We start from the raw sequence: 24,414 nt of genomic DNA on the forward strand, positions 1-24,414 counted from the left end.
TCAACTAAATCGGCAATTAGTGTAGAAAGATCTAGTCCAGGTCTAACGAGTCTAAACACAGGAGTTTTTAATTGGAACCAGTTCTAATGTGGTCCGGATACAAGGAAAAGTACTGAAATCAGCCTTTATTGAATGTTCAGAAATCTCAAAGGTTTCACAAATCCAAGTCCAAGTTTTCTGCTATTAGTGTTGAATAATCTAGTCTAGGCTAAATAAACGCAGTCAGTCAAGGTTCAACCAAAGTAATTAAGTGAGCAAAATGCTTCTCAATATTAATATGTTTCGTTCTATGGAGAAATGAAAGGTTCCTTTCATGATTTATTGCGTGTGGTGGGGGCCTCAGGATGAAGAGGAAGGGAAGAGGGAGGTCCAGGCCCCTTGTCCACTTCATGTTTAAGCCCATAGATGCAGTGTGTCATATCACTTGTCACATCACTTCATTGTTTATGATCGTTTATGATATGTAGTTCGTCCAGTAGATGGCACTGTGTCCACAAGATCAACAAACTTTATTGGCAGTATGTCATAATGAAATTTTGGTGAGACACCAGCTCAGAATGCACATAGATTACACCTAACACCCAGAGACAACGAAACATAATGTTTTCACTTTTTTGTTGCTCTACTGTAAACCAGTCATTTCATGTGAGGAACAGAGAAATTTAAGACGATTAATTAATTATAGGGATCTACATTTATCATCAATCTCTGGTAATCATTGGCATCATATTTAAAGACATGATTGTTTCTTTAAAAAAAAAAGATCTTACATTTACATAATTTAACATGGTGAAAATACAACAAGGTGCATATTTTTAGAACACAGCTTGAAGTTAGTGGCATCATTTTGCCATCGGGATGGTGTCGTACATATTCTCAACGACGGTGCAGGTGTGGAGCTGCAAAGGCTTCGTCCTACGCATCAAAACGTTCCTTCCTGCATTGCAAAAATGCATTGATTATAAGTGTTTTCAGTCTGAAAAACAAGGATTACTGCAAAATGCATCCGGACAGCAGATGGATGGGTAACAATCTATAAATCGCTTCACACTTACTAAAGATGAGGATGAGGATTAGGATTATGGTGAAGAGGAAAATAGCTGCAATTCTCCCAATGTTCTCCTCTCCTAAGAAGGCTTTGAAATTTCCCTGCAATTAAAAATTAACCTTATCATAAAAGACGGGAACATTACAAATTAATTTTAGTTTTGATCTGTGCCATTATTTTTTAGTTAATAATGTGACATCAGAATATTATTTAACACCAAAAAAAGACATATTCTTTGTTTTTGCTACTTAATATTTTTCACTACAAATAGACATTATTTAATAATTTTATTTTTCAAATGAAGAAACAAAAATAGCTGAAAATACGTATTTCAGGGTGTGATTGCTGATTGTTTTTTTTTGGTGTTTTTTTTGTGACTTTGCTCCAAGTTTGAAATGGCTCCAAAACAGAATAGATGTGTAACATACTGATACATACATATAAATATGGTTGATTTCAAAGTTAAATTTGCAAAGTAAAGTCTACATTTTACCTGCGAGCTCCTGACATATTTGCTGTGTTCGTCATTCACTAGATTAATCTGAAAAGAGCACATTTTTCCTGAAGTTGGTCACGTGATAAATTACTGAAATTGAGGCCAAACTTTACAAAAAGTAAAAACTTTGCAAAATCACCATTGTCACATGGGATTCCTATTATGCATTTGAAAATGTAATTGCCAATTTAGCTGTTCCCTTAAACGTCCTCTTACCGGACTGGTTGGACTCTGAGGTGTTGTCACTGTTGCATCTGTAGCTTCCATCTCATGTGAAATCACTCTTTCTGTAAAAAAAGCAATAATTAAATTGATCCGTCAAGTATCAAACTTTTATATTTTAACCTAAACATTTAACATCTTAATAAGACCTGGAATTGAAAGAACAAAATACAAAATTTTCATCATCCATTTTTTTTTTACAGGTGAATATCACAAAATAGAATATTACCAAATATAACATGTTTTCAATAAGCCAACTAAAAAATAAAATGTGTATATTGCATGGATTCATGTTTATTTTCTATTTTCTTTTTATTGTCTGTGTTGTTTTCATGCTTGTTTTATTGTTAAACACTTTTTCTTTGATTTTTATCCTGTGAAAGATGCTATATAAAGAAAGTGTATTTACTTTATACAGAGTGAAATATTTACAACTTCTCTGAAAATCTTAATATTACATAAGAACACTAAAAGAGCTTTGGATGCATAAATGTCAGCCTACTGAAGAGGATGTTCACTCACAACAAGGTCAAGGCTCCTTTTGCATAATTTCACTGAGGACTGCATGAGGGCAGCGTGACATGAAGGTGAATCACTCTGGTCTTAAGATAGCCCGCATTGCTTTCATATCGACCTTCAGCTACAGCTACAAACATCTCTACTCTTCCTCCAGACTCTAGGACCTTGATCTTCAAATGAAATGAAAATTTACTTTCAGCTGAGAACAGCATTTGGACCACTGTGGACCAGTCCAGTTATTTTTCTTCTTCGTCCAGACAAGATACTTCTGGCTGTCTCTTGTTCAGGCGTCGCTTAGCATAAAGAACACAACAGTTGTTGCCCATTTCCGGGAATCGGCTCTTGAAGCTCTTACTCCACCTACTGTCCACGACTTATAAGTATTCCCCAAACACTTTAATGGGCTTTATTCACAATCCTCCAAAGGCTTTGGTTATCCCTGTTAATTGTGCCGCTGTTTCTGCCACACTCAGCGTCATTTATCTGAACGACTTTCAAGCCATCAGTCTTCCCAAAGAATACATTTTAGGTTTTGTATTAGCCATTTGCCATACTCATTAAACTATACAGAATTAAAATACTGAAAATCAGCACATTATGTGTAATGAATTGGTAAATAAGTTTCCCTTTCTAACATGAATTACTGAAATAAATTACCATTGAAATTATATTCTAATTATAAAGATGCACATGTGCTTTTTTAATACAGGTAATGAATGATCTGCTAAGTTTTGTCAAGTTGTTCCATAGGATCTGAAGGAAATGTTCCTGTTTAGGTTAAGTTGAAACCATAACCGTCAAAAATATTCTTCTGGTTTTAGAATTGATTAAAACAGACTTTATTGGTCCCGTAGGACAGGTGTCAGCAACACCGTGCAATCCAAAAAGCCACTTTTACCTTTGCTTATGCTGAATAATGCAACCTAATTATCAATTAAGTGTAATGAACAGGAACAAGTGCCTGATCTTCAAAGCTTCTAAAGAAGGGGTGCTACATTGCATGGGCAAAAAAAAAAAAGGAAGAAAAATAATAGTAATTGCACGTGTAATATGTGAAGTGTTTGCACACGCTAATTAGTATTCTTGTGTATAAATATGCACAAACCTTCAGATCAGGCCTTAAGACTTCAAAACAAGAGAATGATAATTTTCTTGTAAGGAAGGTTTCATATTTTTTTCTGGATAAATTACGAATAAAATCATGCAATGATAAAAATCTTGACTAAACATGAAGAAAAAAACCAATACCTTGTCATTTTGGTTCGGAAATTCTATAGAATAATAAAAAAAGAACACTAGCTTTTTTAATGTTTGGCTACAACTATTAAGGAATGCCTGTAAAGCTCTTGGAAGCCCCATCAGAGCAATGGGCTGCAGACTCCTGCTGTGGGGAACACAGATCCAAGAACATGTGAACATTTCATATAACGTGTTACTCACAACTTGCTACTTTAGCGCACTGAGCTTTTCCACAATTTATCAGCCCTCAACGGGATGGATCAACCATGGAAAGAAACTAATGACCTGGTTTGGTTTGCAGTGAAGGTGTTGATTCCATCTAACAGAGGTCCAGAGGTTGTATCTTTTGTGGAGAATATGTGAGGAGTCGATCCTTGTCTACTATCCACTACTATCCTGTTCATAAGTTTGAAAAAACTGGCATTCCTTCACTGCCATGGCTTTCATGGTGGCATACAACAGATTAACCAGTTAAAAATGCATGCTGATGTTTCATTTGGTGAGCATTACCTTCTTCCATAATCAGGTTTATGTTGCTCTTTTGGTCGTTGAATAACCCAGGAATCTCCACCCTGCAGCCGTAGATGCCAGCATCACTTCTCTGAGCATTGAGGATGGTCAAGGAAACATTGCCCTGCTCCACCTGGCTCAGCAGCTGGTACCTGGAGGACTCTCTGTAAGTCACCTCCCCATACTCCGACGACAGGATCGTGTCGGCACATTTGGATCGGGGCACCCTCCCGAGTCCCCAGCAGAAACTTAAAACTCCGTTACTTTGGGCATCGTAAGCGCAGGGCAAAGTCACATCCTGCCCGATGTAACCAGTGACTTTGATGGTGCAGGATGACACTGTGAAGAGATAGTGATAACAGATCAAACAATAAAACAAACAGCAACAAATCCCCTTCATCTATGAGCAAACTACAAATAACACCAACTAAAAAATGGATTTACCTTGGATCAGGATGAGAAGGAAAGGAATAGGAAGAACAAACATGTGTGCTGGGTATTGTATAACCATGTCCTAAAGAGAGAGGCTACAATGAATTTCTCCCCCCACATACTCTTGGAGCAGAGTGTGCACATACCAAAGCTTGAAGTTCCCTTTTCTTAAATGAGGAAGGAAATCAATGCAGCCTCTGTCTACATGTGTCATGTTTGGTTTAAGATGTCTGAGCCACATGCAGAGAACACCGGCAAACAGGAAGCAGTTTTAACAGTTTTTATTGATCTTAGCGCTAGGATTCAGGGATAGTCTCAGAACTGGGGAAACGCAGGGACCGACTCGGGCAGGTAACATGGGATCTGTGAGGTAAAGGGGAAAATGGTTAACAGAGTATTATGTCAAGAGAAAGTACAACTAAACACATACGCTTACCATGGAGCTCTAGGAACTAAGCCGGGGGGAGTGAGATGGTCTCAGCTGATGTTTGAGGAGCAGATGACAAAGTGACCGGTGAGCGGAGGTTAGGCAGGGTCCGAGCAGCGCCGGCGGGTCCAGGGATCCGGAATGAACAGCGGGAGGAACCAGGAGAGTCTGGGGTGACCAGGGCGAATCCGGGAAGGGAAAACTCGTGCCCAACTTGGTACCACCAAGCGAGTTTGAGGGGAAGGTCGCCAGAGCAGAATCTGAGCGGGTTGTGGATTTGGGAGCCTGGTCTTCAAAGCGTAAAGTCACACGAGAGGAAGGTTCCAAAAACACGAGAGCACTGGAGAAAACACACGAGACAATGATTAGATCCAAAATGGGGATCGAAAAACTCACGGGTCTGAAGCTCAGGAGGTCGTTGTTGGCCTTTAGGCATACCGCGACAAGCTAACACTCTGGCATCCTCCCGCTGTTCGTGCGCTGATCTTATAGTGCGCTGAGGCGCTGCTGAACTCACTGCAGGTGTGTCAGTCCCGCCCACCGGTCAGCTGCTGTCACCTGTGAGCAGAGGAGAGCGCAGAGCCGGCAAGGCGGCACGGCTCTGCCTGCTGAGCCCTGACACCCCCCCCCCCTCAACGGTCGCCACTCGGCGACCCAGAGGAAGAGGTGGAGGGACGAGAGGACAGGAAGGAAGAGAGGAGAGACTGGTCAGTAATGGAGGAACCGGGCACCCATGACTGGTCCTCCGGTTCGCAGCCATCCCAGTCGACGAGGTACTGGAATCCCTTCCTCGCTGACGGGAATCTACTATCCTCCGGATCCGGCGTCCTTGGTGGTCCTGGGAGGGTGGAGGGGGTTCGGCCGGAGGGCACAACAGGCTGGAAAAAACTGGCTTGATTTGGGACACGTGGAAGGAGGGGTGAATACGAGAATGAGAAGGCAGGCGGAGGCGGACAGTTGTGGGGCTGATCACTGAGATGATCTCATAGGGACCTGTGTAACGGGGAGCCAGTTTACGACAGGAGGTGTGGGCAGGTAGGTCTCAGGTGGAGAGCCAGACCCGCTGACCGGGATGGTACTGGGGCGCTGGAGTCGAGTTCAGCTGTACGTAGTAATGCTTGGTTAGTCTGGGTCCAGAACTGTTTGCAGCGGTGGATGTGGTGATGGACTGAGGGAACGGTGATTTGTTTCTCTTCAGAGGTGAACAACGGGGGTTGGTAACCGAGGGAGGCCTCGAACGGGGAGATTCCGGTGGCTGTGGAGACATGGGAGTTATGGGCGTACTCTATCCAAGGCAGGTACTGGCTCCAATCAGAGGGGTTAGTGGATGTGAGGCAGCGGAGAGCGGACTCCAGCTCCTGGTTCATCCTCTCTGTCTGACCGTTCGTTTGGGGGTGGTAACCCGAGGTTAGAGTGTACCTCGCCCCTAGGGCTGAGGCAAACTCTTTCCAAACGCGGGAGGTGAATTGGGGCCCACAGTCAGACAGATGTCTTGAGGTATACCATGTAGGCGAAAGACATGTTTGACCAGGAGCTGGGCCGTCTGAAGAGCAGAGGGGAGCTTACGGAGAGGAATCAGATAGCAGGACTTGGCAGGACTCGATGACGGTGAGTATGGTGGTCATGCCATTCAAGGAGGGAAGGCCAGTCACGAAATCAAGGGCTACAGGTAGCGGTTGGAGCAGGCCTGCTGGTCCTTGGTTAGAGGGTTTGTTCTGGGCACAGACAGGGCAGGAGAGAACAAAGTCCTTGATGTCACGGGACATGTGGGGCCACCAGAAGTGTCTTGAGAGGTGAGAACTCATGCGAAAAAACCCAGGATGGGTCCAAAACTTCTCCGAGTGGGCCCATTTAATTACTTGAGCACGGGCAGACGAAGGGACGTAATGGCGGTTGGGAGGACCATTTCCAGGGTCCGGGTCTGAAGCCAGGGCCTGGGAGATCTGGTCTTCAATCTCCCAGTTCAGGGCACCGAAAGTGCAGGTCGGAGGTAAGATAGGCGCGGGTTCCTTTTCTAGGTCGGTGGGAGAAAACTGGCGGGAGAGAGCGTCTGGCTTTTGGTTCCTGGATCCTGGGCGGTAAGAGATGGTCAGGTTAAAACGAGAGAAATAAAGAGAACAACGTGCTTGCCTGGGGTTTAGGCGTTTGGCGGACTGGAGGTAAGCCAGATTCTTATGGTCTGTCCAGATCTGCACGGGCCGCTCGGACCCCTCTAGCCAGTGTCGCCATTCCTCCAGAGCGAGCTTGATTGCCAGGAGCTCACGGTCACCAACATCATTACTGCGCTCTGCTGGGCTTAATCGTAGGGAGTAGAAGGCGCATGGGTGTAACTTCTGGTCCTGGTCTGACCGTTGTGACAAAACTGCCCCCACTCCAGTGTTGGAGGCGTCGATCTCGACTATGAACTGTTTCTGAGGATCAGGGTGTATTAGTATAAACTCTCTTTCAGGGCGGTGAAGGCAGAATCGGCTTCAGGGGTCCACACGAACGGGATCTTAACAGAGGTGAGGGCATGAAGGGGGGCCGCGACCTGGCTGTAACCTCTGATGAAGCGCCGGTAAAAATTGGCGAAGCCAAGGAAACGCTGGAGTTCCTTTCTGACCTTGGGTTTGGGCCAGTCGAGGACAGCCTTGATCTTTTCCGGATCAGAACGAACTCTGCCTCCTTCTGAGATGAGTCCAAGGAAATTTACTGTGGATTTGTGAAACTCACATTTTTCAGCCTTAACATAGAGCCTGTTCTCGAGGAGACGCTGGAGGACAAGGCGAACATGATGCTGGTGTTCTGTAGGATCACGAGAGTAAATCAGGATATCATCCACGCTGATCTTATAGTGCGCTGAGGCGCTGCTGAACTCGCTGCAGGTGTGTCAGTCCCGCCCACCGGTCAGCTGCTGTCACCTGTGAGCAGAGGAGAGCGCAGAGCCAGCAAGGCTGCACGGATCTGCCTGCTGAGCCCTGACAACATGTGGATCTGAATTCTTCATTTGAGCAATGGGCAGTCTGGGATCATCACCCGTCATAGCTGCTGCAATAGATGTGGCATGATTCCATTACTGTAAAACATCAGCCTCAATCTGTTGTGAATGACAAGAATATATGTATAAAGAGATCAAAGTAAAATGTTTAGTTAGTCCCGTTGTGTTCAGAAAGGGAACTTTTAAATACCGAGGAAAGATAAAACAAGCCAAAAGAGGAAACATGACGCAAACGCGACTTCTGTCTTAAACAGAAGTCGCGTTTGCGTCTGTCAGGTTCGAAGGAGGCTGTTTTTCGAAGTATAAAAATAATCGTAATCAGTTGCTGTTATTATTGTAATCGAAATATTTTCACACAGCTGAAATAGAAGTTCTCAAAAAAAATTGTCTCCTTTGAGCTGTTAATATGGGAACAAATGTCTGAAATATTCCTGTATTTCAGTCTGGCATGACTTGTTCTTTACCAGCAAAGTAAGACATTTTTTAAAATCCTCCTGGCCCTTTGGTGATGTTAACATTGAAACATATGAGTTTTATCTCTTGTTTATCATACTTCTAGTCATTCCTTCATCTCTCCAAGTGTTGCTTTCACTGATTGGCTCCCCTTTCTTTTTTTTGGAAAAAGAAAATGAAAACGCTTAGCAGACTCAGTATACTTCATAGAATGACAAATAAGCCTGACAGCTTTCATTCTGTCAGGACTGATTGCAGAGTGTGCCGCCTTGTTTTTTTGGTTGTTTGTTTTGAACAGATCAAGACAACTGGTATTTTTAGAGAAGCTCTTCGCTGTCACTTCCATTATGGTTCCATCTTATTCTGCGTTCCTGAAAGCATACTTCAATCAATAAAAAGTGGCTTAACAAATATATCATGATTTTCCACACTTTCATGCTGCTTTTGCAAGGGGCCTGGTCACCATTTGTCTAATGCAATGTACTTTTTTTATTATTATTTTGCAAATATTAAATAAGTCACAGCTATGTCAATTATACAGTTTTATACAAAGGTATTTACGTACCACAGTCTGTCATGTAACATGTAGCACGGGAAAAAAAAGAGGTGCCAGACCACAAAAAGTGGTTCAACTCAGGCACCGCAAAATAGCTGGTTGTTCTTCGGAACCGTGACATCAGAACACAAATAAAAATAAAGAACATAAGGAGAGTGCTGAACGCACAACCACATGTGAATTATTCAAATAATTTGGATTTTTATTGATCTGGTAAAAAATAGTTATGTATTAATGAGAAAAATAAAACGGACTGTATATTAAAAATATTATTCTTTCAACACTGACTCTCTCCTAAAATTTCTTCCTTTCTCTGGTCAGCCAGTATGGATTGAAATTGGTTTTAATTAGTTTTAATTGATTAAGCATATTAATTATTTATACATGTATGGTCTTAACCGTAACCGTTTTCTTCTTTGTAAGGTCCAGGCTGCAGTCATTTCTTTTTATAAGACGTCTCCATCTACCCTTCAGTCACCCAAAAGCGCCGGTTCTTCGCTTTCTCATAATGTTTAAAAGACGTTAATATAAAAAAATATATATACATTTCATAGCATTGGTATGTTTGGTGCCCAAAATTGGTGGAAATGGGTGTTTCTGCCAAAGCACCAAAGTTGTTCTCAGACACACCTCAGAACATGGGGGTAAATTTTCGAGCAATTCAGACCAAACTTTGCAGTTCCACTTTATATAGACCACAACTGAATGATGATTTAAATGTGAAAGTGAATACCTGAAAAGCATGATATGTTCCCTTTAAACATTCAGAATAACCATCTACCTATAAATTAGCTAAATTACTTCATAGATTCTGCTTCTGTGTAATTTAATCTCACTATAAACCCAGCTGTTCTTGTGAAGACCTCAGTTGGAGACTATTAGAGAACAAACATGCAGATGAAGGAACACACCAAGCAGGTTGTGGAGTGCTTTAAAGAGGGGTTACGTTTAGATTGATCAAAGCAAATGGCTGGGTTTGGGAAGGAGTAGAAAAAAAGTTAGATTCCAATTTTGTCTTCGCTAGATTAACTGGAATCAAACTGAATGCTGTCATGAGCTAAAGTATTAACAAGTCACATCAAAACAAAAAGTAAACATGCTAACAAAGCCTAAAGGTGCGTTCACATTGAACATGAATGTGTCAGGCCGATTTACATGATATCCCGATGTGACGCAAATTGACGCTAAGCGAGGCCAGAGAGGCCATTCTAGCAACCCAAAACGAGCGATTTTGGCAATTAAAGCAAATCCAGAGCAATGTGACACCTGCTAGGGATGAGAAGCGACAGTTGTTAAAGTTGAAAAAGCTGTATGTTTTTTTTTTTTTTTAAATATGAGTTTATCATGGAATGTATATGTGCAAAAAAAAACATCTGTTACTGTCAAACAGACTGGCAGAAACCATATTAAGTGAGTAATGTGCAGCAGAAACTACTGTAGACTACCGATTAAATGCATTAAATGCAATTTTGAATGCTGCGGCATTTTGCAGCCGCTTAAGACACTGCTAAGATTTTAGATATGTATGCCATTTATTTTATTAACTTTAATGTTGTATTGAATGGGAGCTTGGTATCAGCAAATGTCAATGTTTAAATCAGTTCTTTTTATATAGGGCCAATTTACAACACGTCATCTCAAGATACTTTACAGTGTCAGGCTTTTTAGAAGGAGAACCCAAAAGCCGAACGTAGTACAGGTTAAGGAGATTTTTAATGAAAATCAACAAACTTGCAGCAATAGAAACACTGGGAAGGTAGGAAATAGTAGGAACCAGTGGCCTGAACATGGAACCAAAACTGCTTAAGAACTGATTGGAGAGGGAGAGCTGAGACATGAGGCCCAGGTGGAGAGGATCAGGTGATAATGAGAGCACAGGTGGAAGTCAAGAAGACTGAGCTGAGGGAGAAGGAGAGCAATGATATGACAAGGAGGAAAGTGAATTTAACAAGAACATGAAAACTACAATGAATAAACAGCTTCTATAACTAAATAAACCCACTAATAACTGAAATGAAGGCTGCATGATCTGTCCAACATGAAGTAAACCAGCCTAATTCCTGGGGATTGTGACACCGAGTCAAATCTATCAAATCTGATTGGTCAAAAAGTTTTCTATCAAAGGAAACTCAGCAGATTGCATTGACTCACTGACTTGCAGCATTCACTCCTCCTGGAAGCAATCCTTCATATCAAGCATGCATAAAGAGTTAGCTTTAATGACTTGGATCACTAAAATGGACAAAAAAAACCTACTGTGTGCTTTAAAGTCCTATTTGAGGGTGTTAAAGCCAGAAAGAATTGATTCCTTAATTTATGAAACCTTGTGCATTGTCTGATAGTGTGAATCCGCTATGTTCAGTAGTTCTAAATTTTTGTTAGGTGAATGAAACAATGTTGTTGGCTGCCCACACATTGTCATATTCTTGACCTCTAAGATAACTTTAAAGTTCAGCATGATCTACTCTTGGAATTTGTTCATTTCTTTTGTCAAATGTCACCAAAAGTGATCATTTCTGGCCTCATTTTCCCTTTTCCCAAGAGAATTTGCTCTAAGAGTTTCAAGCTTTCTCACGTTCTTCAGTCACCATCTCCCCCCGGTGTTTAAATTCACATTACAGTATGTGGGAATGTTAAAAGCTCATTGTGATGTGCATCACTAATGTATAGGAAGTGTCAGTGTGTGTATAAATAAGCAGAGCAGTGTGAGAAAAATATTTTGTGTTTGACAGTCATTTCCTACCCTCCATTCACCTCTGTCAGATCTTTCTCTACATCCTGCCGTCAACTCTGTCAACCAGCACCAAGCTGTGGTCCTGAGATCACGATACTGACGCTGAGGTGCGATGCTCTGTTTCCAGATGTCTGACTGTGAGCCTTTCAGACTGCAAAAAATACAGGCTGATGCTGAAAAGATACTTCTTTTAATTTATGATTTGTTATAGTTCATTATGAGTCATATCCAAAAACTACCAATATTATTATTGTGTATTGTTGTACGGGTCGTGGGTTGTCTGTGATGGCATTGGGGTGGAGGGTTAAGGCAGGAGTAAAGACCGGGCAGGCCGGGTTGTGGGGACTGCTGGGTTTGGATAGTGACACCCCCCCCACCCCCCCCAGCATCCCTTCTTTTTGTGGGTAAGAGTGTATGCATGTGGGGGCAACGTGTGAATGTGATTGTGTACCTGGCTTTTTGTTTGTTTTTTTGTCAGGTTGAGTTGTGGACTGCCCCGTTGTCTGCCTCTGTCCTCTGGGGGTATTTGGCTCCTCACAACCACTATTGAGCATTTTTCTTATAGATAAATCTTACATACACAAGTGCACTGTCGCAAACACCTATAGGTGCTTGGATTTAGGTGCTTACAGATTCACTTTTATACAGAAACCCCTATTACTATCTTTAGTTGTCACTTTATACATTTTGAGAGATGACCTCTGTAAAATCTTCAATATGTAACGAAAGTTACTGCTGTAACTACGGTTCTATGAATCCCGGATGACCGCCAGAGGCGGTGCTTTAAGCACTGAATGATCATTCTTGCGCATGCGCAGGTCGAGTACTAATGACAACAAAGTCACCTGTGACCTGCCGGGGACCCACGTGACTCTATATAGTCACGTGGCACCCGGCGTTCAATCCCTCAATCTTCTCGTGAAAAGCAGAGATTCCGAGGGACCAAGCACTCTGGCGGTCATCCGGGATTCATAGAACCGTAGTTACAGCAGTAACTTTCGTTCTATTTCATCCCTACTGACCGCCAGAGGCGGTGCTTTAAGCACTGGATGACTTATGTCAACAAGGTCACGAGGAATCAGCAATATTCACCTAACGTGTTGTAGATGTATGCTGCTCCAGAATTCTTTGAAGGGGATGAGGCGCAGCCACATTCACCCTGTAAAACCGAGTAAAGGTACTCTGTGATTTCCAGGAGGCCGCACGGCATATAACATCCAACGGCACCCCAGTCATGGCAGCAAACGATGTCGACATGCCCCTTGTAGAGTGGCACTTCACTCCTGTCGGCAGAGGCTGGTCCTGCAAGGCATAAGCCTTGGAGATCAAATCCACAACCCAGTGTGCCAGTCGCTGCTTAGAAAGTGCCTGACCTTTCCGTGAGCCGGCGTAGCAAACAAAAAGGCTATTTGTCTTTCGAAAGGATGCCGTGACATTGATATATGCCTCAAGGGCACGAACAGGGCACAGTGGTTCGGAGGGGCATCCCGTATCAAACCGAGCAAGATGGAGTGGCTGGTTACCGTCCGCCCCCAGTGACACCTTAGGAATGAACGCTGCGTCAGGCCACAGTGTGACACCTGACCCATCAGGATTCCACCGGCAGCAGGGCTCGGCCACCGAGAGAGCCTGCAATTCACCCACACGCTTTGCTGAAACCATCGCCAAAAGGAACGCTGTCTTCAGTGAGAGCCATTTGAGGTCTGCTGATGCCAGGGGCTCAAATGGGTGGGAACGAAGAGCTTCAAGCACCAGAGAAAGGTCCCATGCCGGTGCCACAGGGCGGTTGGGTGGATGCAAACGCCGAGCACCTCTCATAAACAGCACAACGTCCTTGTCTCGGCCCACTGTGCAACCATTCAGCCCGACATGCCGACAGGAAATGGCAGCTACATATACTTTTAAGGTAGATGGAGACCGCCCCTGATCCAGCAATTCCTGCAGGAAGGTCAGTATGTCAGAGACTGAACACTGCACCGGGTCCTGCCCTTTATTACGGCACCAGGTTGCAAAGAGAGCCCACTTGTTATCATAGACAGCTCGTGTGGATGGCGCCCATGCATTAGCCATTGTATGCCCTACTGACCCAGTGTATCTCGAGAAAGTGGACCCCGGCCTTGCAGGGGCCAAATCCAGAGCTGGAGCCGGTCTGGTTTGGGGTGCAAAATCTGACCCCCCAGCTGGGAGAGGAGATCCGTCCTGCAGGGGAGACGCATTGGCGAGCCGGAGCTGAGCTCGTGCAGTAGAGGAAACCAAGTCCTCGCTGGCCAGAAGGGTGCCACCAGCAGAACCCTGTGCCCTTCCTGGCGTACCCTTAGGAGAGTCTGAAAAAGCAGACTGAACGGTGGAAAGGCGTAAAGGAGGGTCCGGGGCCAGTCGTGTGCCAGCGCATCGTGGCCCAGAGGGCTGCTGTCGTCCAAGGAGAACCACAGGGGGCAGTGAAATGCGTCCCTTGAGGCAAAGAGGTCCACGTCCGCCCTGCCGAAGACCTTCCAGATGTCCTTCACTACCTCTTGGTGAAGCTTCCACTCTCCTGGAAGCGGCTTCTGGCGGGATAGAAAATCTGCTGGCACATTCTCTGGCCCGGGGATGTAGGCTGCTCTGAGGCTGGCCAAGTATGGAGCTGCCCAGGTTAGCAGCTGTTGAGTCAAACACAACAGTTTCCTTGACCTGGTACCCCCTTGGTGGTTGATGTGAAAGACCACAGCAGTGTTGTCTGACCTCACTAGCACATGCTTTCCCCACAAGCCTGGGAGAAAGCTCTGAAGAGCCAGAAGTACAGCCTGCAATTCCAGGACATTGATGTGTTCCCTGCACTGCCGCTGGGACCATGTCCCTTGTGCCATTTGGCCCCGCCAGGTTGCACCCCAGCCCGTGGAGGATGCATCCGTAAACACAACTTCCCGACGACACGGGAGGGAGCCGAGCGGAACCCCTGTCGTCATAAACGCCCTGACCCTCCACTGGGACAGAGACTGAAGACACTGAGGCCCCACCCGAAGTCGTCTGAGACGATGAGTGTTCCGTGTGGAGTCCAGACCGAAGCTGTTCAACCACATCTGGAGGGGCCGCAATGACAGCAGTCCCAAGGGCACTACGGCGGATGCGGCTGTGAGCATGCCCAAAAGGCGAAGATACCGCACAAGAGGTGGTGCCATGCCACGCCTGAATTCCGGAAGGATGCTCAATACGCTGTTCACCCGCTGGGGTGACGGGCAAGCGGTCATCGACACAGAATCCATGGCAATGCCCAGGAAGACAGTCTGCTGTGAGGGAGTCAGACTGCTTTTCTCCATGTTTACCTGCAAGCCCAAACATCCCACATGATGGAGCACTAACCGGGTATCTCGGACTGCCTGGTTCCGTGTCGCGGCACAAATGAGCCAGTCGTCCAGGTAAGGGAGGATTCTTATTCCTTGTGCCTGCAGAGGAGAGAGGGCCGCTGCGACACATCGGGTGAACACCCTGGGAGACAGCGAAAGTCCGAACGGGAGGACCTTGAACTGGAAGTGCCTCCCCTGAAAGGCAAAACGAAGAAACCGCCAATGTGGCGGAGCGATTGGAACATGAAAATAGGCATCCTTGAGATCTATTGAAGTGAACCAATCGCCCGGGGAAATTGCCTGCAACACTTCCCTGATGGTCAGCATATGAAAAGGCATGACCTTCAGGTACGCATTCAGGCCTCTGAGGTCCAAGACTGGACGCAGGCCCCCCGTCTTCTTCGGAACCAGAAAATATATTGAATAAAAGCCCCCTGGATCCCGCAGGGGGTCCACAGGCACTATAGCGCCCTTGGCCAGCAAGGTGCAGATTTCCTGGTTTAGTGCCTGTGCCTTCACCGGGTCGCGGATCACAGTCATCCTGACCCGGCCAGGGACGGGTGGCCTGCGGCGGAATTGAACACGGTACCCCCTGGACAGTGTGGACAACACCCACAAATCTGGGGTGTGGGCAGCCCAGAAGCCGAGCCGTCCTGGGGTAAAACAACCGACCGCAGGCCCTAAGGCGTCATCTGCGGGCCCCCCGGCCCCTTGAAGGCTTGGGAGGACGCCGACCAGACTGCGTGGCTCGAAAGGAATGAGATGACCTTGCCCCAGCTTGGCCTTGAGCCTGGTTTCCGTGACCTGGGGCAGGCCTTTGGACCGATGTCTGGGCTGGTACCAGCCCCTGTGGCTCAAGGGAAAGAGATGGACGTGAAGGCCTCCGCGAAGGACCCGCAGCTGCCAAAGTGCGGACAGGTTGGCGATCACGTCTTTGAAGGCCTGCCAGCTGCTGCCTTGTTCTAGAGGCCTGAGCTGTACGGTCCAATGCCTCCAGTGCTGCAGAGCCAAAAAGTTCCCCCGGAACGACAGGCAGGGCCCGAAGGGTTCTCCTACAAGGATCAGTAAGAGGCGACTGCGCCAACCAGACCTGGCGGCGAGCATGAACTAGCGTGGACAGTGTGCGTCCAAGCTCTCTAGTCATGAGAGCAAAGGCCTGCAGAGATGCATCAACCAGGCCTTGCGTGGCGTGGTCCAGTGGAACAGACTCCAGTGAGGAAGACAGGGCCAACATAAGATGGGAGAGAGAGTTCCCAATCCGGCCCATGCGGGCCCCAGAGTCATAGGCCTTGCAGAGAAGGTCGTCAGTAATGCGACACTGAGGGCGCGGACAACGCGCATTGGGCCGCAAAACCTCATCAGGTGGGACAATAAGAGAGGCAATGCCAGGTTCCACCGCTGGCATCTGCCCCAAGCCAACCCTGGGTGCCTCCTGCATAGCTGCCAGGACCCTGCCATCTGTTGTCAGACGTGAAAGCGCCTTGGTGTCTGACCAGCAAGCATGCAGCTCCCGTATATACTCCCCAGAGGGAGGAACCACAAAGGCAGTCTCTGATCTACTGCGCTTAAAGAAGGCGCTGGAAGCTGCAGGCTGGGTCTGAGGAACATCAATATTTAAACGGGCAAGTGCCGTTCGGATGGCGGCTGTCACAGACTCCCCCGCATCCTCCTGGGAGGCAATGGAATCAGACCCGGAGGCCCCGGAGCCCAGCTCCTGGAGGTCCTCACAGAAGTGGGTGCCAGAGGCCGCCACAGAAATAGCATCATCATCATCCATGACTGACACTTCATCCTGCTGGGGAGGGAGAGCTGCGCTGCCATCACCCCCAGCCTGAAAGGACTGGAGAAGGGCCTTCATTTCGGCCAGCTCCGAGGTGAGATGATCCACTCTTGTGGACAATCTCCCTGCATCAGTCTGTCTGGCTCGTTTTGGCGGCACCAAAGGTGCAGCCACAGTTGGCCGTTTGCACATCGTCTTTCCCGGTGGCAACAGACTATGCGGCGCAGCGCCCGCCCAGTCGGTAGGCTGCTGCAGCGCAGCCAACCGACTCAGTCTGACCGACCGGGGCATGACGGAGCAGTTAGGGCAGGCGTTATCCGACAGCGCCTCCCGGAGATGTTCCACACCAAGACAGGAGGGACACAAATCATGCCCGTCGTCGGGCTGAAGCGGAGCCAGACAGGTCGAGCAACACAAATTTTCCAGCATCATAATGCTAAAGGCGTGATCAGCCCGCCACCAACAAGAAGTCACCACGAGCAGGAAACGCCACCGGCGACTCTGTTGTAGGAAAACTCCCTTAGAGGTTTCGAACACAGCGTGAGCAGAAACGCCACCAGCGAGTCCGCTTGTTAACTAAGGATGAACTCAACACGAGCAGAAAACGCCACTGGTGAGTCAAATAAAATAACTTATAGTGAACTCAACGCGAGCAGAAAACGCTACTGGTGAGTCAGATAAACAAACTTATAGTGAACTCAACGCGAGCAGAAAACGCTACTGCTGAGTCAGATAAACAAACTTATAGTGAACTCAACGCGAGCAGAAAACGCTACAGGTGAGTCAGATAAACAAACTTATAGAGAACTCAACGCGAGCAGAAAACGCTACAGGTGAGTCAGATAAACAAACTTATAGTGAACTCAACGCGAGCAGAAAACGCTACAGGTGAGTCAGATAAACAAACTTATAGTGAACTCAACGCGAGCAGAAAACGCTACAGGTGAGTCAGATAAACAAACTTATAGAGAACTCAACGCGAGCAGCAACGCTACTGGTGAGTAAAAAGAACCACAAAATTACCGTGGTAACTCAGCGCGAGCAGTAAACTACTGCTGAGAAAAGAACAAAACTTACCAGTTCATGTCGCGGCGACCGCAAATCTGGTAAAGTGAAAGCAGCTTGTGCAGCCCCTGGAGGGCGAAACTTACCCGCAGCTCCGACCAAACCCGGTCACGGGGCTACCAGCAACAAGCAGCTAGATTTAGCACGTGCTAAACACAGAAGCAGTCAGCTTCACACGACCATACCTGCGCGCGAGAAGAACGAAGGGATTGAACGCCGGGTGCCACGTGACTATATAGAGTCACGTGGGTCCCCGGCAGGTCACAGGTGACTTTGTTGTCATTAGTACTCGACCTGCGCATGCGCAAGAATGATCATTCAGTGCTTAAAGCACCGCCTCTGGCGGTCAGTAGGGATGGAATAGAACTGACTTTCTTCCGGTAGGAGCACAAACATACTGAAAAAAAAGTTAAATGATGATCTTCTTTGAGCTTGTTCAAGCAGCAACTGCTGTTTTGTGATCATTGCCTAAGTTTGTGTTTATGCTGTGTCGCAATTTCCGCTACATTATCTCGCATGAATATCCAATATTGCAAACCTCTAGTTGAATCCTGTGTGTTTCAAAGAAATCACATCGGAGCGTGAACAGTTGCACTTTGACATTTACTCTGTTACCTTGTCCATCAGACTAGCTGTTACTTTCTGTGAGCCATGACTCATCCAAAACGAAAAGGTTAAAAACAAGATGACTGTAATTCAAGTCTTGTAGTTGAAGACATTTCGCTCTTCATTCTGAGCCCTTTTTCAGAGCTGGTAAGAGATAAATTCCCAGCTTTTTAAAGGTAGAGGGCCGTGCTGTTCTGCAGATCTAAATTCACATGCAGATTGGACTCCCCTTAGTGCTGTTGTTTGCCTAGCTCACTGAGAGATGTTTGGTCACATGCAAGATGATGTGAACTATCCTGAAACTCACTGGGGCATCAGACTCAATGCTGATTTGTTTGTTCCCTTTTGATGTAAACTGCTTCCTTCACTCCGTTTATCAAACCATCTATCTTCTCTATCCAAAATGTGAACATATCTGTCCCTCATCCTTGAGGTGTAGGTGCACAGCTGATGTTTTTTTCCAGAAGCGATGGCCCTCCTGTGTTGAGCCATGCATTTGTGGAGAGGTTCTTTTGTTCCTCAGATACTGAGGTGTGGACATTCCTCGCTGCCTTAAACTGCATACACCACGCTGCTCAGTTTGTGTTTAGGGATTTTGTCATTGGGAAGAACCAACCTCTGTCTGAGAGTTTGATTCGTTCTGAAATGCACCGAGGTGTTGTGTTTGGAGGAAAATCTTTCTGGTTTTCTTCTGGGGATGAAAATGTTTTTGTCTTTGTTGTTTTTTCTTGTCCTTTTCAGTTCTCTGTTTTCCGTATGTCCTCGCTGCCTTGAAAAAAAGCTGAGTTCAGATATCCACAAGTTTAAAGAGCTTTTTTTTTACGTGCTTCTGTTCTTTTCCTTTTCTTTCTGTCTTCATATGAACGTGTTCAGCCCACCGCTGTAGAGTTCTTATGAAAGAAGGTTTGTGTTCTAGAAGTGAAAGTCAAACAGAAAGTACTGATCTTAGTGGATTGGTTGGATTTAAACTCCAATGCTGAGACTTTTATTTCTTTTCTCTTGTGGACCAAATAGTCCAAAAAAGCCAACTTGCTGCTATTGCTGTCCTCTCCGGTGAAGTTGAAGTTGTTATCTAGAGGGTTAACGTGTCTGGTGAAAGCTTCTACTTCCTTTGCTTGGGTTTTGATCCGGCTTTCATCCATATACGCAAGTCTGTGGGTTGGTGGTTTTCCTTCGGATGAACTCTGTGCTTTCTTGACCACTTCCTCCACGTAGAGATTAGTCACAATGTCCGTGACTTATTCCTCCTGTAATCTTGTTTGTACATTTCTTTATTTATATCATTTAAAAAAAACTCTGTTTAGCTACTGCCAAGCTTTGTTCTTTGGTCCTTTCTACCACAACCATAACAGAATAGTCCATCCTGTTTCCCAGTGCCTCATATTGTTGTAAAATCTAAGGTCATAACATTGCAAAACAACTGTTTCTAATTTTTTTTTTATTAGACATGAAACCTTCTTGCTTAAAATGTGTAAAAAGAAACAAAGAAAGCTGATTTTGAAACAGAAGTGACCATCAATCTGTGCAAAAGATGAAGGTTTAAATATACATTTTAGAGTAGAACAACTGGTTTAAGGCCATGGTGCAGGCACTAACACATCTATGACTAATTGACTTTTGCGGATGTCTGATTAAACTGGAAACAAACTGAATAGAAGAAGTGACAACACTGAGGTCAGTTTGTGTCATTCTTCAAGATCGTCAAGCAGAGGTTGATAGTTGCTGATATCAGCTCCCTTGCTTCAAGAGAACAGAGAATGAAACAATGACATTTCTGTTGAACGGCAGAAGATCAACAAAAAAGACTATATATGCTATTTATCTAGGGTGGATTAGTAAGTTGTTCAACACCCGACTGCCACCATCCTTCAAAAGTGTCAATTAAAAAACATGTTGTTGTTGAGTTGGACCCAAATGCAGGGAGGAGATGGAGAGAATGATGGTGATGGGATTCATGGATCAAGATCTTACAACATTAAGTGGCAAGTGGACCTAAAAAAGAGCAAATCAGCCGTATAAATACAGGGGACGGTAATTACTGGGACAAGAAAAAGATGATTCTTATTACACTGGTGAAGAGCAGCTGTGAGGGGTACCTGGGATTTAAGGCAATTAAAGAAACATAACAAAGCAAAATGGGCACAGGAAAATAAAAGGATAACTAAAACTACTGTCAAATCAAATAGTCAGAAAATAAACTCTGCTGAAAAATATTAAAATCACAGGACAGACGTATTGAGGATGAAAAGATGAAAGGGATGAGTGCAAGAAGGAGAATTATTTGTCGGTGTAGCAACACAGATGTTTCTATTTGTAAAATACACAGAAAGAAAGGACACCCAGTGTGTTAAGTCCTGTCTTGGTTACGGTTTAGCCTGTCTTGATTATAGTACTAAACTCAGAGGAGGTTTCAGTGCTTCTCTTTTCAACTTACTCCTTCTAACCAGCATTAGTGAACAAGATAGCAAGATGCATCCCGATACCCCCTAAACTTATGGGAGAGAATTACTCCCAACCTGGAGGGTGCAATACACTGTAATTAAAATTGTCTGTCTTTGTTTGTCGTGTCATTAATGCCCACATATGTTATTTTATCTGGAATTTGAAAATTGTTGAGCGTTTTTTTTTTTTAAACAGACAGAAGATTTACTTCCCAAAATTATTGCTGTGTCCTTTCAAGGCCCAGGACCCCTTTAGGTCTAAAAGAGCAGGGCAGCAGTTTAACATATTGTGCAGAACAGTTCTGTCGAATGTACAAAAAAAAAAGCTTTTACCAATATCTGAGGCAGCAGGAACTGTCTCAATAAACCACAAAAAGGGAAGCCTTGTTGCACAGAGAAATGCATTTCCTGCCATAATGTTTTCTTAGTTTTGGGAAGTTTGGTTAGGTCAAGAAAACTACTCAGACACTGAATAAAAACTGAAGCTGGTGCAAAACACTCGTAACAAGCGCGTGACAGAGACGGTCAAGTTACAGGATGCAAACACAAGCCTCCTGCTTCAAAGTGTTGTATTTCCTTTAACTTTTTAAACATCCTCCTTCAGCAAACTAACAGTGCATAGACCTCCAAAACATTAAAAAAAAGATGGCTGTAGGAGTATGAGGTATCTTCAACCAGAAATGTGGCATAAACAGGTCTGAAACAATCGTAACATTTAGAAATATTAGAGAGGTTTTGTTTGTCTGAGCAGATTAATATCATGGCAGAGTTACTTGATAGCATCATATCAGGAAGGGATGTTTCTGCTGTATATTGTTTTTGTCCAAAAATTTTTAAAGACTGTAAGTCTGTGATGTTTCTCCTGCAAACAAAACCATTAACATCTTGAGACCCACAATACGCTACAAGAAGGTTTGCTGTTAACACAAATTCTGCCTCAACTTCAGCTGAAGTCAACATATTTGTTTTTCTACGTTGAGACAAAATGTAGATAATGGTAATAAAAGTAGTATCCTCTCTGATAAAATAGTTATGAAAGCACTCTACATTACTTCCCCAGTTCAAAACTCCAGATACAAGGTAATTAAATAAAAAGACTATAGGATTTTTTTTGTTTGTCTGTTTGTTTCTTGAAGATGTTTAACTTATTATTGAAAAGCCCTCTTCAGATCTGAACGTGGGTTCCAGGCTCATGAGACGCTGGAGCAGTCATCTCCTCATCGAGCTAAACAGGTCACTATAAGGATAAAAGGAAATTACTAGGAAAACCAGATCAATTAAACTGGACTTATGTTAAGGAATTCAAAATAATCTCAGCCCAATTTTCGCTGGTGTAACTGAGAGACATGGGAGAATATTCTCCAAGTGCTTTACTTGGTTGGATTTCAAGCACTACAGAAACCAGATCACTATAAGGATAAAGGAACTAAACCCTAGATTAGCAATGGCACGTTTTGTGCTTTCCTGACTTACGTGCAGGAAAACACACAAGAGAAAACTTCATGTTTGCTAACTTTTGTTTTGCTAACAGTGTTTTGCTAACTTCAGTTTATTTTCAATACAGGGAATACAGGGACTCAGCAGTCTTCTGTGGACACAAATTAACACGTTAAGACACTTCAGATGTTGCCATATACAAGCGACAACAACTCTACATCAGAGGCAGAGCCGCTCAGTGATGTAGAGCCTCTGAAATCCTTTTTTTTATTAGGATTTAATTTAATAGACCAATACAAAGCTGGAATGAAATTGACATTCTTTTTGTACATAAAGATCTGTCAGATTGTGGTGTTAGTTTGTGTTTAGCCCCTCTGGGTCGATATTGCAGAAAAAAAAAGAAAAACTTCAGGAATTGCATGGCTTGTGGCAAACAACACGTAAAGCTTCTGATGGATTTCTCTTATCGTTGTATTTTTTGTCACTCTTCCATAAAAGAAAGATGTGTGGAGTGCACAATTAATACATGTGCTAACAACAGATTCTGGTAAGATAAAAACTTTAGCAGACTTTACTTGCAGACCAACGTGTTTCGGCTTGTAGCTTTCTTCTGGGTCAATCCCTCTCTTCATGTACCTTGGACGTTGGTGAAGTTGTGCCAGAAACTTTTGAATCCTAACAACAGATTGTTCCACCTAAACCACAGATTTCTGTAGCTACTCCAGAGTTACAACGAGCCTTTTGGCTGCTTCTCAGATTAACGTTCCCACTCCCCAGCCTGCCAGTTTAGGTGGGCGACAATGTTTTAGTAACTTCACAGTTATGCCATGCTCTTTTCAATTCCAGAAAATCTATTGAACGGCGCTCTGTGAAATGTTCAAGGCTTGGGATGTAACTTTAGAACATATCTCTGCTATAAACTTCTCCAAAATGTTATCCTTGGTGTTTATGGCATTTTTTTGTTCATTAACATTATCTAACAAACATCAGAAGCCTTCACTAAACAACTGACTATGAGATTAATTTACATAAGTGGGCTACATGTACAAAATAATTGATAACTTTTCAAATGTGATTGGTTACACACAATTTTATTAAGAGTATCTGAGAAAGGGGAGGTGAATACATATGCAGACCAATCCTTTTTTTTCAAATAACTATTTGTATGTGGTTTCCTTTATCCTATTGTCTATATCAGTGGTTCAGTTTAAGTATTTCTGTCTCAGATTGAGTCACTGAAGGAGCTACTGCTGTCTACTTTTTCTTTAACATAGAAAGTACTTCTGTGTTTTTTTATGAGTATGTTCTGACTTCTTTTTTTGCCTCTGGAGGATGAATTGGGTGTGAATTGGCATTAAAGAAACAAACAGAATTCAGTTTAATTTAATTAGCATAAATTTAAAACCGTTGGGCTCTTTTCCATCCACGTAAAAAAAATGTGAGTTAGTTTCCAATTCCCAATACAACCATGAAATTACTATAAACCTCGAATTTTACCGAAATGTAATTAATTTAATAAATGGTTTAACTAAAGGGGTGTAGTTTCCTCTTTTTTCCATGCAAACCAATTAATTAAAACAGATTAAAGCAGATTTTACCACCAAGACAGTAACTTATTTTTAGAACCTTTATGGGAAAAGGGAACATAGATTTGTACTTGATATATAATACACTTCATATTTTCTCAACTGATTTATTTCTAATTTCTTCCACAAGAACAAGCTGTTATCTCTGTGTGTGTGTGTGTGTGTGTGTGTGTGTGTGTGTGTGTGTGTGTGTGTGTGTGTGTGTGTGTCTGCAACTCATGCATGATGGATTTACAACTGCTGGTGAATGTGCAGATTGGCCCTTTTCCCACTTTTTACTTCCCACCCATCGTCCCTCCTGGGAGTGCATCTCCGTGTCCCACTCCACTCTCCTATTAATATCCCGCTGGGGAGAGCAGGGCTCATGGTGAGTTTGGGAGCGGAAACGCCTCCAAACACCCCTAGAAGAAGAAGAGGAAGCGGCACGGAGAAGATTAAAGCGGATGTGGAGACAATTTCATTATGACCTGTGTGAAACAGGGTTTGGGAAGTGTGAAGAAGAATAGGAAAGAGTAGACGGGTGAAACAGAGAAGTTCTACAGCTAAGGATGGAGAAGATGGCA

At 44.3% G+C, this 24,414-nt stretch overlaps 1 protein-coding gene across 1 annotated transcript; it reads right to left on the reverse strand.

Moving 5' to 3' along the window:
• Nucleotides 1-490: 490 nt before the first annotated feature.
• LOC105926287 (T-cell immunoglobulin and mucin domain-containing protein 4) lies at nucleotides 491-4,600 on the reverse strand. Its single transcript, XM_012862932.3, has 6 exons — nucleotides 4,479-4,600; nucleotides 4,035-4,373; nucleotides 1,761-1,831; nucleotides 1,542-1,589; nucleotides 1,056-1,149; nucleotides 491-937 (listed from the first exon to the last, which is right to left on the reverse strand). Exons 1-6 carry the CDS (start codon nucleotides 4,543-4,545, stop codon nucleotides 843-845), a joined length of 714 nt encoding a protein of 237 aa, XP_012718386.2. The 5' UTR covers nucleotides 4,546-4,600; the 3' UTR covers nucleotides 491-842.
• Between the last annotated feature and the right edge of the window lie 19,814 nt (nucleotides 4,601-24,414).

The sequence above is a fragment of the Fundulus heteroclitus genome, chromosome 23 (genome assembly GCF_011125445.2).
Source record: "Fundulus heteroclitus isolate FHET01 chromosome 23, MU-UCD_Fhet_4.1, whole genome shotgun sequence".
Lineage (NCBI taxonomy): Eukaryota > Metazoa > Chordata > Actinopteri > Cyprinodontiformes > Fundulidae > Fundulus > Fundulus heteroclitus.